Source organism: Hyperolius riggenbachi, chromosome 1 (genome assembly GCF_040937935.1).
Source record: "Hyperolius riggenbachi isolate aHypRig1 chromosome 1, aHypRig1.pri, whole genome shotgun sequence".
NCBI classification, from domain to species: domain Eukaryota; kingdom Metazoa; phylum Chordata; class Amphibia; order Anura; family Hyperoliidae; genus Hyperolius; species Hyperolius riggenbachi.
The window spans coordinates 470535006-470551160 of NC_090646.1; the positions used below are offsets into that span (position 1 = coordinate 470535006).

Sequence of the window (16155 nt, forward strand, 5' to 3'; positions counted from 1 at the left end):
CTGGTAGTGTTTAAAAGGAAATAAATATGGCATCTTCCATATTCTTCTCACTACAGTTGTCCTTTAAAGTGTACCTCAGACGAGATGCGTCTCAGGTACTATACTTACCTGGGGCTTCCTTAAGCCCTAGAGGCCACTAGTCCCTCGCTGTCTCATTTCACCCGCAATAGTGCCCGAAAGCCTGGCCGAGTTGCGCTTTATTGCGCATGCGTGGGCTGGCGTGCTCCCGCAGCTGGGGGCATTCTGTGTTTGCGATGTACTACTGCGCAGGCGCAGAACACTCCCAGGGATGGGAGAGTGTGCCTGGCTGAGCCACGCATGCATGGTGAAGTGAGACTGGCAAGGTATCAGGCACTATTGCGGGTGACAGGACGCACCCGGGGAGACGGCGAGGGAGGAGCGGCCTCAAGGAAGCCACAGGTAAGTACGGAACCTGAAACGCTTCTCATCTCAGGTTCTCTTTAAGGGCCAGTGTGGGAACTATAAGCCCTACTGCATAACTGGTCATATATCTTTACAGTGCGGCTTTACCAAATGTATTTCAACTACACCCAGCTAGACATATGTAAGGATCAGCAGTAGTTCTTCTGCAGAGGTAGGGACATTGGGACACACTTACGAACGAGAGTAGAAGAGAACATCTAAGAGAATGGTGGAGATGGATGGCAGAGTATCACGGTCCAGGGTCAGGATACAGAACCTGTTCTCAGGGCTCTGCACAGGATGGACTGTTAGGTCACACACTGCAAAACAAAACATGCTGGTTACTTAATAGCCAAGAAAAGCCACAAAGCCCAAAACAAAGATCCCATTGCACACGTTACACTAAATTAGCCATATTATGCCCTGATGCAGACCATGCACATATTAAGTTTCATAAGCTTTTTAAAAGCAGTCTTCTCAGGAACTAAGTAAAAAAACTATTTAAGACATTCACAGGAAAAAGTAATGTGCACCAGCTGCACATATCCAATGTAAACACACTGCTGTGCATAGAACTAAACCAACTGAAACACTGAAAGATACAGGGTTATAGTGCCACCTTGTGGTGAAAATTCACAGTGCAGCTCATACAGCAGGTGAGTACTGCACTAAAAGTGAACACCAGGAAAGAAAGAAATAAAATGAAAAATAAAACAGTACCAATGACTATAAATTAATGAGAAATCAGATAAATTATAACTGGCTTTTCTTGTTTTAGGTATTGATCGAAATGCGCTTCCCAGACTCCCATGTCAGATGGCGGACTACCATGCAAAATGTCAGTTGAAATGCATTTGAGAGCCTCCCCTCCCTATTGTTATGCCAGGCCCTGTGATAGGGCGACATGCATAGGTGGGCAAGCAGTGCGACTGCACAGCCCTGCAAGATAGCAGAAGTGAAGCCACTTGGTCCTGCTGGAATTAGATGTGGAGTCTACATGTACAGAGTATGTAGTGAGAGAATTGTATCCTGACACTGTGGGGAGTGGTGCTGTGTAGATATGGAGGAAGGCACAGGCTGGGATGTTTGATGCTGTCTAAGGGGGGCCACTAATGACACATTCTTGATTGTACAATCTTAGTAGAAGGGTGAAAGGGTAAACTGATTGAATACACTAAATAGATTGTTTAGGTAGTCCCTCATATTCCATAGAAGTGTTAAGATTATACCTTCAGGATTGTATCACTGATGGGCACTAAGTGTCAGGGGGGTTGAAGGAGAGTAAGATTCGGCTGGCCATGCCCTGCTATCGGGAGATGTCATGGTAAGAGCTCTGTAACAACCACCGCTTCTTCTTCTTCTTGCCGCTTGCCTTAGTTTTGAAGTAATGTGAGGCAAATTAACCACTTAAGCCCAAATGGTTTATTTTTTGCATCTGAGAAACATTCACCTCCCATTCATTTTCCAATAACTTTATCACTACTGATCACAATGAATTGGTCTATATCTTGTTTTTTCCGCTTTCTTTGGGTGGTACATTTTGCTAAGAATTATTTTATTCTAAATCCCTTTTAACAGGAGTATTAAGAAAGAAATAGAAAAAAAATATATTATTTCTCAATTTTTTGGTCATTATAGTTTGAAATTAATACATGCTACCGTAATTAAAACACATTTATTTTATTTGCCAATTTGTCCCGCTTTTTACACCATTTAAATTATGTCCCTATCACAATGTATGGCAATTGACAATGAAGAAAAGGTGGAGGCACAGTTGAAAAAATAGAAATACCTTTTAATCCACGGTGTACTGACACGCGGGGTACAGTGGGGGTGAGGGGATGCCTGACAGCTGTTTCGCTAAAAAAGCTTCCTCAGAGGCAAAGATTGGGAACAACATAACCCGAGTAGTATCCGACCATAAATAGTTTCAACTTACCGCCATACAGGCAGTGACAACGCCCCCATTCAGCCGCTACGGCATCCCGGCATATAGGCTCCGCCCACCGGAAGTTGCGCACACGCTGCTCTAACCAATTGGGGAGCGGCAAGTCTCCCCGCCCCGTGCGTGACGTCAGATCCTGAATACGGCGTCACAGCCTGCCTGTTCGCCAGCAGCTATGCGGGGCTAAATGTTGCCATGGTGATCATAAACAGAAGGTCATTGATACACAAGGGGACACAAACGTCAATAGACAATAAATGATGCACATTAATAGAGTATCAAATTATGAAAATAAGGAGTGAATAGCCACGCTATAGTCATATAAGGAAGGCAAGAACAAGAATATTAATATTTTGACAGAAAACAGTGGAGTTCATTACGTTCGTTCAACCCTAAGGGGCCGCAAGCTCCAGTTTCAGAGATCAGCTTAGCTTCACATTGGAGCAATAGCTTTTCCTGATTGCCCCCCCTGTGGGGTACAGGGACCTGTCTCAAGCCCAGAAACTGCAAAGAGTCAGTGTCTCCATTGTGGCCTTCGCGCATATGCTTGATAAATCTTCCTGCACCCACACCAGTCACAACGGAATGGACATGCTCCTGAAAGCGAGAGCAAATCATACGGGTGGTTTGCCCTACGTAGAAGCGATTGCATGAGCAGACGATCGCATAGACAGTATTCCTAGATCGGCAGTGCAAAAATTGGTTAAATCTGATCGTCTTGGCTCCCAGACGGGCACTCTTACCAGTTTTGAATTGTACACAATGATTGCAATTACCACATCTAAAATTACCAACCGGAATGTGTCTCTGCAACCAATTCTGCTCAGGCATCAGTCTAAACTCACTATTGGTGACAATGTCACCAATTGTCCTTGCTCGTCTAAAGGATATAAGTGGTTTATGACTAACAACATCAAGTGACCCCATACTGGTTTGAAACTCACACCAATGTTTTTGAATAATGGCCTTAATTCCACACCAATGTCCATCACTGTTTACAAGCCCATAATTAAAAAAAATTATATTAATATATTCCTTTGACATGCATATTTAAAAAGTTCAGACCCTTAGGTAACTATTTATGTTTTGTTTTGTTTTTTTAATTGTAATATTTTTTATTTTTTTGTATTAAAAAAAAATTGTATGTGGGTAATTTTTGGTATGGGAGGTAAACAGCTAATTATACAAGTAAAAAAAGTATTTATTAAAAAATGGATGTGTGTGTAGTTTTACTATTTGGCCACAAGATGGCCACAGTGAATGTTCGTCCAGTTGGCTTAAGTGGTTAACCATTTCTGCCGCCTGGACGTGATCCTCACGCTCACGTCCAGACGGCTGCTCTGCTGCGGTGCCGCGCTCCCGCACACGATCGTGGGCGCGCCCCTGTGCTGTCCCCTGGTAGCCCTGGGATCACCGATCCGTGTCCCCAGCAGAAAAACTGAAGCGCTCTTACTAGAGACTTCAGTCGTCCTGCTAAAAAAATTAAAAAAAAAAAACTCAAGGTGGCCATCTTGTGGCCAAATAGTAAAACTACATCTACATATTTTTTACACTAGCTGATTGCCCAGCGTTGCCCAGGTATGTGTTTGGCTGGTGTTGGCTCCGCCCACTTTTCTAACCCTAACACACAATGGGCCATATGCAATTCACTTTTTCACCTGAGTTTTCTCCTAGGTGATATTTTTTAAAATACTCAATAAAATGCATGCTAAGCCACCAGAAAGCAAGAAAATACTAAAAATAATTTTGATAATACTTTTGTACTTACTTCTCAGTACTTTTTCAGTTGAAAAGTGCTGGAAAGCTATTTTAAAAAAGAAGATGAAAAATTATCACCTAGGAGAAAACTCAGGAGAAAAAGTGAATTGCATTTGGGCCAATGACTCAATGACCTAGTTTGTGAGCTTTGCATTGTTTGGCATCAATAATTTGCATTGAAATGAAACAAATCTGATTGGCTGTGGCTCCACCCTCCTTTCTGAATTTGAACCCCAGTCACCCAATGACCAACTGTACCAGGTTTTAAGCTTGTGTTCTTAACAGTGTAAGAATTGCAGCAATTGAATATTCCCCTTGAAAAGCAATAAATGAATTTGGATGGGCTTTTGTAGGCTCCACCCTCTTTTATGAATATTAATCCGGGTCACCCAGTGACCAACTGTGCAAAGTTTGAGAACCATACCGTTAACAGTGTAAGAATGGCTGCAGTTTACATTTTCCCAGTGAAATTTGTATTTGTCTCCACCCACTGATGACCCAGCATTGCCTGGGTATGTATTTGGCTGGTGTTGGCTATGCCCACTTTTTGTAACAGCAACAGACAATTCCTTAATTACTCAATTACCAAATTTGTGAGCTTTTCAGTCTTTGGCATCAATAATTTGCATTGAAATGAAACAAATCTGATGGGCTGTTTGTGTCTCCACCCCTTTTCTGAATTTGAACCCCAGTCACCCAATGACCAACTGCACCAGGTTTGAGGCTTGTGCCATTAACAGTGCAAGAATGGCAGCAATTTAAATATTCCCCTTGAAAATCAACAGGTGAATTTTGATTTTCTTTTTAGGCTCCACTTTTCTGAATATTAATCCCAGTCAACCAGTGACCAAGTTTTAAGCTTTTGGATTTCTGCCATCAAAATTGTGTAAATGGAAGCAGTTTATCCAGTAAAGTAATCTGATTGGCTGTTTGTGGCTCCACCCCTTTAGTGGATTTGAACCCCAACCACTTCATGACCAACTGTAGCTGGTTTGAGGCTTCTGCCATTATTAGTGTAAGAGTGGCAGCAGTTTCAATATTTCCCTTAAAAATCAATAGGTGAATTTTGATTGGCTGTTGTAGGTTCCACCCGCTTTCCTGAATATTAATCCCAATCATCCATTGACCAACTGTGTCACGTTTGAGAACCCTGCCAATAACAACAAGGAGAGCACTGATCAGAAATGCAGTCAAGAGGCCCGTGGTGACTCTGTACGAGCTGCAGAGATCTACAGCTCAGGTGGGAGACTCTGTCCATAGGACAACTATTAGTCATGCACTGTACAAAGTTGGCCTTTATGGAAGGGTGGCAAGAAGAAAGCCATTGTTAACAGAAAGCATAAGAAGTCCAGTTTGCCACAAGCCATGTGGGGGACACAGCAACCATGTGGAAGAAGGTGCTCTGGTCAGATGAGACCAAAATGAACTTTTTGGCCAAAATGCAAAACGCTATGTGTGGCGGAGAACTAACACTGCACATCACTCTGAACACACCATCCCCACTGTCAAATATGGTGGTGGCAGCATCATGCTCGGGGGGTGCATCTCTTCAGCAGGGACAGGGAAGCTGGTCAGAGTTGATGGGAAGATGGATGGAGCCAAATACAGGGCAAACTTGGAAGAAAACCTCTTGGAGACTGCAAAAGACTTGAGACTGGGGCGGAGGTTCACCTTCCAGCAGGACAATGACCCTAAACATAAAGCCAGGGCAACAATGGAATGGTTTAAAACAAAACTTATCTATGGCCCAATGCACACCGAGCGGTTTTTGGAGCGATCCGCCGGCCGCATCCGCCTATAAAAACGCTTGGCTAATGTATTGCAATGGGATGGTGCACACCGGCGGTTTGAGGTTTTTGCCAAGCCGCAAACGCGCCTCCTGCTGCGCGTTTGCGGTTTTCGGAAGCGTTTCGTCCTCAATGTAAAGTATAGGAAAAACGCAAACCGCTCTGAAAAACGCTACTTCAGAGCGGTTTGCCAGGCATTTTTGTTACAGAAGCTGTTCAGTAACAGCTTTTACTGTAACAATATGTGTAATCTGCTACACAAAAACGCACCCAAAACCGCTAGGTAGGTTTAGAAAACCTCTCTAAACATACCTAGAATCGCTCTGAAATCAGCTCCTAAAACCGCTAGCGTATTGCGGATCTGCTAGCGGTTTTGGTGTGCACTGGGCCTATGTGTTAGAATGGCCCAGTCAAAGTCCAGATATAAATCCAATCGAGAATCTGTGGCAAGATCTGAAAACTGCTGTTCACAAACGCTGTCCATCTAATCTGACTGAGCTGGAGCTGTTTTGCAAAGAAGAATGGGCAAGGATTTCAGTCTCTAGATGTGCAAAGCTTGTAGAGACATTCCCTAAAAGACTGGCAGCTGTAATTGCAGCAAAAGGTGGTTCTACAAAGTATTGACTCAGGGGGCCGAATAATTACACACACCCCACTTTGCAGTTATTTATTTGTAAAAAATGTTTGGAATGATGTATGATTTTCGTTCCACTTCTCACGTGTACACCACTTTGTATTGGTCTTTCACGTGGAATTCCAATAAAATTGATGCATGTTTGTAGCAGTAATGTGACAAAATGTGGAAAACTTCAAGGGGGCCGAATACTTTTGCAACCCACTCTATGTATGCTATAAAGAATATTTTAGAGCAAAGCAGAAATGTTGAGTTTCACACCACTTTAAGAAGAATGATTTTTGATTCTACTGCTAGCTATAGCCTTGATGCCAGTTTCCCGTATGGATAAGCATGTATCTCATGCTAGCTGCATTAAGGTAATACATACATTCATTCGCCACTAATGAATGGCCTTTGAGTTTAAGTTCACAATATTTTCCATCTAGAGACTGCTATTCACTTTTTTTGGGCTAAGAGATTGCTCTCGGTTATGACCTATGTATGCATGCAGGATGAATTGATGTTCCAGTAGCAAGGACATGGTGAATGTGCTGTAGGCATGTGGGTGAACTGGCTCTGTATATGCTTGTGCATGGTCTTTATAGTTTTATTCTATGTGAGTGCATCAGTGGGAGCACCAAGAAACCAAACACTTCAGGGATTCAGCTTGCCATTTATACATAATGATCTGGTTTCAAAAACTGCTGTGGCCCATACCACCCTTTTTTCTTTTAGTTAAATGCTATACAGATTCAGTGGCATATTTATTTTATTTATGTATTTAAAAAGGAACCATAACCAAGGATTGAAGATTTTATAATGGGCTAACACTGACTAAATAATTTATAAATAACTAGCTGATGGCCCGGCGTTGCCCAGGTATGTATTTGACTGGTGTTGGCTCCGCCCACTTTTCTAACCCTAACATACAATTACTCAATGACCTACTTTGTGAGCTTTGCTGTCTTTGGCATCAATAATTTGCAATGAAATGAAACAAATCTCATTGGCTGTTTGTGGCTCCACCCCCTTTTCTGAATTTGAATCCCAGTCACCCAATGATCAACTGTACCAGATTTGAGGCTTGTGCCATTAACAGTGCAAGAATGGCAGCAATTAAATATTCCCCTTGAATATTAATAGGTGAATTTTGATTGACTTTTGTAGGCCCCACCCACTTTTCTGAATATTAATCCCAGTCACCCAGTGACCAACTGCGCAAAGTTTGAGAACCCTACCATTAAAGTGGATCCTCCTCCCCTATGCCTCTGAAATCTCTGGCTGGTAATACCTCCCCCCCCCTCCTGCCCAGACTGAGCTCCCATGAGCCTTTGGCTACTGTCTGAAAGTGCCTTGGCTCTCTGAAAACCTGTGGGCATGGCTTTAGTTTATAGGGAATTAGAGTATTAAAACAAAAAAGTATTTGGCTTGAGGAATGCCCTATAAACTATACCAAAGGAACACAATTATGCAATGAGTAAAAACTCATTGCATAATTGTGTTCCTTTGGTATAGTTTATAGGGCATTCCTCAAGCCAAATACTTTTTTGTTTTAATACTCTAATTCCCTATAAACTAAAGCCATGCCCACAGGTTTTCAGAGAGCCAAGGCACTTTCAGACAGTAGCAATGGCTCATGGGAGCTCAGTCTGGGCAGGAGGAGGGGGAGGTATTACCAGCCAGAGATTTCAGAGGCATAGGGGAGGGAGGGAGGGAGGAGGGGAATAGGTTTTTTGCTCAAGATGCAGATAAGCCTGCCTCTGTGTAAGGTTTACAAACAACATGGCTGCTGTCATTGTATCACAGGAAGAAATAATCATATTCTATTAAAGCTGTTTGCAGCTAGATTTGCTGTGCAAACTATCTAAACTTTAGATAAGATATATAGACAAGTTACTTGTTAGTTTTTCATCTCGGATCCGCTTCATACTGAGAATGGCAGCAGTTTACATTTTCCCAGTGAAATTTGTATTTTTCTCTGCCCACTTTTTGGTTATGGGAATAAAAAGTATCTTCTATGTTATTCCAGGTAATGTACTATGTGTGTGCCAAATTTCATTCAAATCCGTTCCGCCATTTTTGCGTGATCTAGTAACAAACATCAAAACTTTTGGATTTATAATATTAGTAAGATTATTGTAAAAATCAAGCACTTTTTCATTACATTATTTTCACTGCAGTTCATCTAAGTATTTATATAGCGCTGACATATTATGCAGCGCTGTACAGAGTATATGGTCTTGTCACTAACTGTCCCTCAGAGGGGCTCACAATCTATAAATGCAGCAGTCAGGAACCAATTTCATTGGGGCAAATCATAATGTTCACAAAGTAAAGAAAAAACGTCTTTGGTCCTTAACGTGGACCTTCAGTGTAATGAAAATTAGTGCCAGGGACACCATCTCTGTATACTATAATCTGTTTGAACAAAGACAATTGCATGTATTATCATATAAGGAGAAGACCCCCAACCCATTTGGAAAATGTGCCATGGCACTTGTTTGAAGTCGAAAGTTACATCTTCCACAGCCCATCCCTCAGGCTCTATGGACAGCCCCCAGCTCTGTGGCCACGGCGTAATTGTGTGAGGTTCTTCTTTGAGGAGAGAGAAAATCTTGTGCAATTACGCCGTGGCTACGGTGCTGGGGGCTTGGCTGTGTAAGAGGTAACCCAGCATTCAGAAAAGTGCCATGGCACCTTTTCCAATCAGGGCAGGGCCTTCTCCTTATATGGCATATAGTTGGCAAGTAAATGCAATTGTCTCTATCCAAATGCATTATAAGTATACAGAGATACTGTCCCCAACCCTAACTTTCAGCACACTGAATGTCTGCTTTAACCACTCTACGACCACATAACGCCAATTGGCGGCCGCAGAGTGGCTCCCCCAGGTCCGCATAATGCCAAATGGCGTCATCTCACGATGCGCAAGATTAGAAGGGAGCTCGTGCTCACATGAGCGTGAGCACCCAGTCACAAGGCAGAGCAGGGATCTGTGATCAGCCTGCCAGGCTAGGCTGTTTTTAACAGTAACAGAGGGGTAATAAATGTAAACTTAACAGGCCCTTGGATGGGCTCACAATCTAATCCCTGCCATAGTCCTATGCCATGTAAGCATAGGACTGTGTACCGATCGCAGTGCAAGGACAATTTAGGTGGGGAGAGGGGGGATTAAAGGAGAAAGGGTTTTTTTTGTTTTTCTTTTTCTAAAAAGATCATTTTAATTAATAAAAAATAAAACTAAAGACCGCAGCAGCTGGCAAGAAAAGGAGGTAAGATTCATTTGTGTGCCAAGTTGTATGGCCGTGCAGTAAACCATTAAAGCTGCGCAGTGCTGAATTGTAAAAAAAAAAAAAAAAATTGGCGGGGGTGTAAACCTGTGGTCCTCAACTGGTTAAAGCAAACCTGAAGTGAGAAAATGGACGCTAACATTTATTTCCTTTCAAACAATGGAAATTGTTTAAAATAAATCCACCTGTACTTGTTTTATACGTTCAATAAATAGAATTTGTTTTGTATAAGGGGGTGGACTGAACAGTGAAAGATTGAGTTTGACTGGTTGCTATTATTAAAGGGAACCAGAGATGAACGTTTCCCACAAAATAAACATATCAGTCGATAGCTTGTAAAGAATAAATGCTCTACCTGATAATTTTGCCGCTCTGGTGTGCCTTTTTTAGTGTTTTTTATCCATGATTGCTCCAGGAAAAATCAAATATGGCCGCCGGCTCATATCCCTTCTCCTTCCGGGTTATGAGTTGTTCTGGATGTGCTGTCTAGGCTATATGAGACTATGCTGCCATCTAGGCTAAATGCAGCCTTTCATCTATGTGCTTTCATTTTGGTATGATGTACAGCTGCCTGTAGGAAGTGTCTCTCATAGGAATGAAACTGCAGTCATCATCAGTACCTATAGTATGCAGACAGAGTGCACACAGAGCACACAGGGATCATATTGCAGCCACACTCTCTCAGCAGGAGCAGCCCCTCCCATGTCATCACAGCTCTCAGTATGCAAAGCAGGAAATCTAAGCCAGGAGGGGGAAGGCTTGGGCTTGAAAAGATTCCACAGAAGAGTGACTCAGCTATAATGATTCCAGGTCAAACCTCGACTGAATAGTCGGTGGATTCTTATCACAGTTGCTAATAGACTAATTAAGCAGATAACAAAAACTAAAAGCAGGGTAGGTGTTTACTGTCATGTTCCCACTGATAAATGTAATAAAATACATGAGGGTGCTTCGTCTCTGGTTCTCTTTAATATTAAAGGGGCACTGTAGTAGCATATAGTAGAGTGCAGTACATTTTTTCACAATACCAACTTTACATGAATTTTCCTGGTTTTAGCATTAGAAACACTTCCTATGTCTATATATTGGCAGGGATGAGCTTATGAGTAGCTACTACTAGTAGGGTCCGTAGCTACTTAGATTGAAAATTGTAATTAATACTGATTAAAGCAGGTGTGACCACAAGAGACCCGGGGTGGTATCTTACCCAGAAGTCCACTGGGTCCTGTAGGAGAAGCACATCCATGTATATTGGTATAGAACCCTGCGTTCGTATTATTCCACTGCCGGTGAGCCACTCAAGTTCCAAGCGGCTTTAAATACTATTCCTCCTCCAAGACGTAACAACTCGGAATGAGAAGTCATTTGGGATCTGGAGATTGCCGGAACCCCGAAATACCCTTGTGCGGGGTGAGTACTAGCGTATTAGTGCTATAGCTGTGCCCAGCTCAGGCGCTCTGCGCCAAAACCAACTGCTTCATGGAACCCCACTTTCCCAGTGATGTCACAGCCTCGGCTGTTTAGCTATACTAAATTCTCCTCTCAGAGCATTTTGCGAGACCAGGTATATTTTGTACTGGCTTCGGAGCTCTCAGTAAACATTCTACCAAAAAGCACCTGACCGGACTAAACATGTCGCCACCTGTGATAAATAATGGAAATGTAATGACAATCACTGACTAATGGGCAAACACTGACCAATTTATAAAAGAATATTGTAAAAAAAAAAAAAAATGTATTCATTACATTATTTTCAGGAAAGTTCCCTTTTAAAGTCAACCTGTATTGAAAATGAAAAAAATAGGTACTTACCAGAGTAGAGGAAAGCCTCATTATAATCCAGAGGCATGCTGGATCATCTTCTACCCCCAACATCCAGAGGCTTCCCTGTACTGTATTTTTACCCCCGACCCAATCTAGATAGGTGTGTGTTTTGATGCATATGTATAAGATAGGGGTGTGCTTGTGTGCATATGTATAAGGGGGAACACTATGACCTTGGATGGGTGGTTGCGTCTTATGGAGCGTAAAATACAGTATCTTTAAGCATAGACTAAATCTGTTCCTCCTTTATAGCCCATGTAAATAGACAGACTATTACGTTATAATGAGGTCGTTAAAGAGAGCTGGAAAATAACTTACAGTTTCTAGCCTTCACGCCATTTGTTTCCTCACTGCACATTGGTATGAGGTCTCCATCCTCTTCTTTATAAATGCTTACTTCTCCCGAAAGTGTGTGGAAAACCACTGGCAAATCATCTTCCCGCACCTGTGGTGTGCAAAAATAGATACTAGAATTACCTGGAAAACATGGAGACTATCAAAACAAAAATGCGCAGCTGGAATCAACAGCTACGGTACATACATTTATCTAATCTGTACTGAGAGGCAGGCAATGCACAACACAGCACATCTCAACAGAAAACCTTAACAAAACAGTTGTGTGTGTGTCCCTATATTGCAACTGCTGTCCTGCACATGCAATAAAAAAAGCATATATTTACTGAAACTTCATGTGGTGCCGATCCATCTTTGAAGTTTGATCTTTGAAGTCGGCCCTATATTGTGCGCACTGGTATACTGATTAGTAGAAAAGGTGGTCACTGTGGGGATACCACGGTCCCCTGCATGACAAGGAGAGACCAGGAGCCAAATGGTGCAGTATTGTGGGGTATTAGATGTTAGATTGTAGTACTAGAGTATTTATACTCACAAAGGTGGGAATTCAAAGCCCTCTCACTAAAATGGTATTTACAAAAAGAGCTCCCAGAAAATGTTGGCCACTGTCTTGTATTGTGACTATGGATACCCACTTTGCTGCATTTTTCACACAGGAAACAGAAAAGAATTATGGGAAACGCAGAAAGAAACGTACGCAAAAAACATAATAGTACGCATTTTTGATACTTGCCCATAGACTCATTGCGCCCGTTTTTGTGCGTGACACACAGAACTGCGTGCAGCAATGCGGATGAGAAATGTATGCGTCGCATACATGTGAATTAGGCCATTAGAAAACATTGGTAGCCGTTTCTATGCGCAAAGTCTGCCCGTGCGCGTTCTGGAAAAACTGCTAGGAACGCGCATAGTCTGAACAGGGCCTTAGAGAAAAGTAGAAATGCTGACTTTCAAGCCACTTTAAAAGACTGTTCTCACTCCTAGTGCATTTTACTGCTGCTGTGTTATGTGGGTACCTAGTTTTAACTTCTAATGTACAATTCATGAGAGGACCTGTTCAATTGTGAATTATCTATATCGTGTCATTGTTTTTGTAGCTGTGTTAACTATATATTCTCTATTGTACATCACCATGGAAGATGCTGGCGATCTGTAAACATATACTAATCACCGGCAAAGTAGCAAACAAGATGTTTGAGCAATACCCTACTTCTGCAATGAAGCCCATTGCATTCTTCACCTTTAAAGCAGCAAAGGACTATGAACCATCAAGCAGTTGTACAAGGCCATTTCCAGAAAGCAATTCTACACCTACTGCTGTGTCAAAGGTGAACAACTATTCCACTATTGTTCTTCAAAGAAAAGCCTGGTACACACACGAGACGGTTCTCGACCGAGGTAGGTTAGGGTCTCTGCATGTGTACAGCAGCCCCCTCAGCCAGTGATCACTCTGGCAGATCATCTCAGTCAACCGCTGGCTGGGAACATCATTCTCTTACCTTGTCCACTCTGTGCCGCTCCATCGTGTGCTGCTCCTCCTGCCCTCCGCTCCCCTCCATAGCAACAGAATTAATGTGTTGCTAGCCTGGAGGCTTGTGACGCGTCGGTACAGCTTTGCCCCTGCACTGTCCCCAAGGGATGGAGTCCTGAACCCCTGATGACAGTTCTCATACACATGTACAAGGCTTAACCCTTTCGGGACTGCCACATGCAAATCCTACGCTGCACTTGTGGCTGCCCTAGGCTGATGAGGCGTAGGCTTTACGACACCTGCCATTTCGGCTCCTGACGTGATCGTGCGCACCCGAGAGGGGAGATTAAGCTGTCATATGACAGCTGACATCTCCCCTCAGTGATCAGGGGCCATTGCGTATGGATCCTGATCAAGTGATCACTACGATCGCCTGCGGATCATAGTGATCACCATAAGAGCTGTGGCGGTAGGAGGGAGGATCCACTCACCTTCCTGCCGTTCCCCCGGCGTTCCCCTCCACTCTGGCCGGCATCCCCGATTCCTCTGACATAAGTGTTGGGTCCTGGCTTGATGACGTAATTGAGCTGCGACCCGGAACTTAACGTCAGTACGAGTGGGGATGCCGGTCAGACCGGAGGGGTCCACAGCTGCTCATCGCTGGAGCCTGGGAGGTGGGTAAAGGCTGCTGGCTATATGGGGGACGTCTGGCCACACAGGGGACAATAAACCTACCCAAAAAAGGTGGGATCAGCGCATCACCAGGCCGCCTCTGAATGGCCTCAGCTCAGAGATGAGCTGAGCCCCCCCAGAAACTACAAACGCACCTTGAACCCAAACAGAGGCTCTGCATATACACCAAAGGAAAACTATTAAGTGGGAGCAGCTGACCAGAAATAAATCAATCAAACATAGCAAAGAAATGAACAGCGCTACTTAAAAACAGATGAGTGCTTACCTGCAAAAAAGTGCACACCCCACTCATGGGATTCAAATACACAATGAGCATACACATGACCTGTCTACCACTTGGAGGATGTTAGTTTCACTAACAATTTGCAATTTGTTAGGTACTCGTCCCTCCCACTGTCGAAGAAGTCTTTCCTCCATGGGAGGGGACCTAACACTAACTAAATTCTACCTATGCATATGCATAGCCTGGGCGCGCTACCAGTAAAATTGAGAATTGCGCAAAAAAAGTGGGATCAGCGCATCACCAGGCCGCCTCTGAATGGCCTCAGCTCAGAGATGCGCTGAGCCCCCCCAGAAACTACAAACGCACCTTGAACCCAAACAGAGGCTCTGCATATACACCAAAGGAAAACTATTAAGTGGGAGCAGCTGACCAGAAATAAATCAATCAAACATAGCAAAGAAATGAACAGCGCTACTTAAAAACAGATGAGTGCTTACCTGCAAAAAAGTGCACACCCCACTCATGGGATTCAAATACACAATGAGCATACACATGACCCGTCTACCACTTGGAGGATGTTAGTTTCCACTAACAATTTGCAATTTGCATGCATTTGCATATGCATGAGTAGAATTTAGTTAGTGTTAGGTCCCCTCCCATGGAGGAAAGACTTCTTCGACAGTGGGAGGGACGAGTACCTAACAAATTGCAAATTGTTAGTGAAACTAACATCCTCCAAGTGGTAGACAGGTCATGTGTATGCTTATTGTGTATTTGAATCCCATGAGTGGGGTGTGCACTTTTTTGCAGGTAAGCACTCATCTGTTTTTAAGTAGCGCTGTTCATTTCTTTGCTATGTTTAATAAACCTACCCAGCCACACTGGGGATCCGACTGCCCGACCCCACAAATGCACCCCCCCCATGCAAAATCTCCTGGTCCTTAAAAGGGGGTTAGGCAGCCGGTCCCCAAAGGGTTAACATATCTCTGAACCTGTCAGTCAAGCGGCCTCTCAAATTGACTGACTAATCTACAGGCATTACTCAGAATGCGGAGAAAAATGGTGTGAACTCTGCAAAACAGGTTTTTTTTTTTTAACAAAAAACAATGAATGGCTATAATTAAATGTTATTCAAATTTAATTCCCAAACGAATGACACTTGGTGGAAATTCTCCATTAAATCTGTCTTAATTCTACACTTCTAGCCCTAGAGAAAGAAAAGCAGGGAAAGGGACAGAGAAGCTTATGCAAAATGTATCTAGAGAACAAGGATATAGACAATACAGACACATTTAAAGTAGTTCAGTGGATGTCCTGGGAAAACTAATAAAATACTAATAGAAAAAAAAAAAAAAAAAAAGGAGGAGGTCGAGTAGTTAGACTTGAAGCTAGTTCAAAATATTTCAGTACTACTAGAGAATAGTACTAATCCACAATGGCAATAAATATTCCTCCAAAACTGAACAAAAAGGAAATTTTGCCTTAAAGTGGACCAGAACTCTTGCACAGGACAGAGAGTTTAGTCTGTCTAATTCAGCCTCATCTGTGACTGAGCACAAGTTCTAATTTGATCCCTCAGCTGTGTCAGCTGACTGCCATGTCGGAGACCAAATTTGTAAACACAGCATGTTAACAATATGGCTGCTTCCATGAAACCAGGAAGTAGACAAACTGCAGATTTATTGCAGGATTTGTATGAGCTGTAACAAAAGAAAAAAGGGATTAATATCTTTTTTCTTTAAAGGTTAATATGCTGTTGCTTATCTTTTAG

General features: G+C 42.9%; 1 protein-coding gene across 1 annotated transcript in view; it reads right to left on the reverse strand.

The window, feature by feature from the left end:
* The window catches only part of CASTOR1 (cytosolic arginine sensor for mTORC1 subunit 1), an 81194-nt gene that overhangs the window by 12295 nt on the left and 52744 nt on the right, over positions 1–16155 (reverse strand). Inside the window, exons 4-5 of the mRNA XM_068240459.1 lie at positions 11962–12088; positions 620–743 (exon numbers count right to left, since the gene is read on the reverse strand). Of these exons, the coding sequence (XP_068096560.1) occupies positions 620–743; positions 11962–12088 (251 nt within the window). The remainder of the gene's footprint in view (positions 1–619; positions 744–11961; positions 12089–16155) is intronic.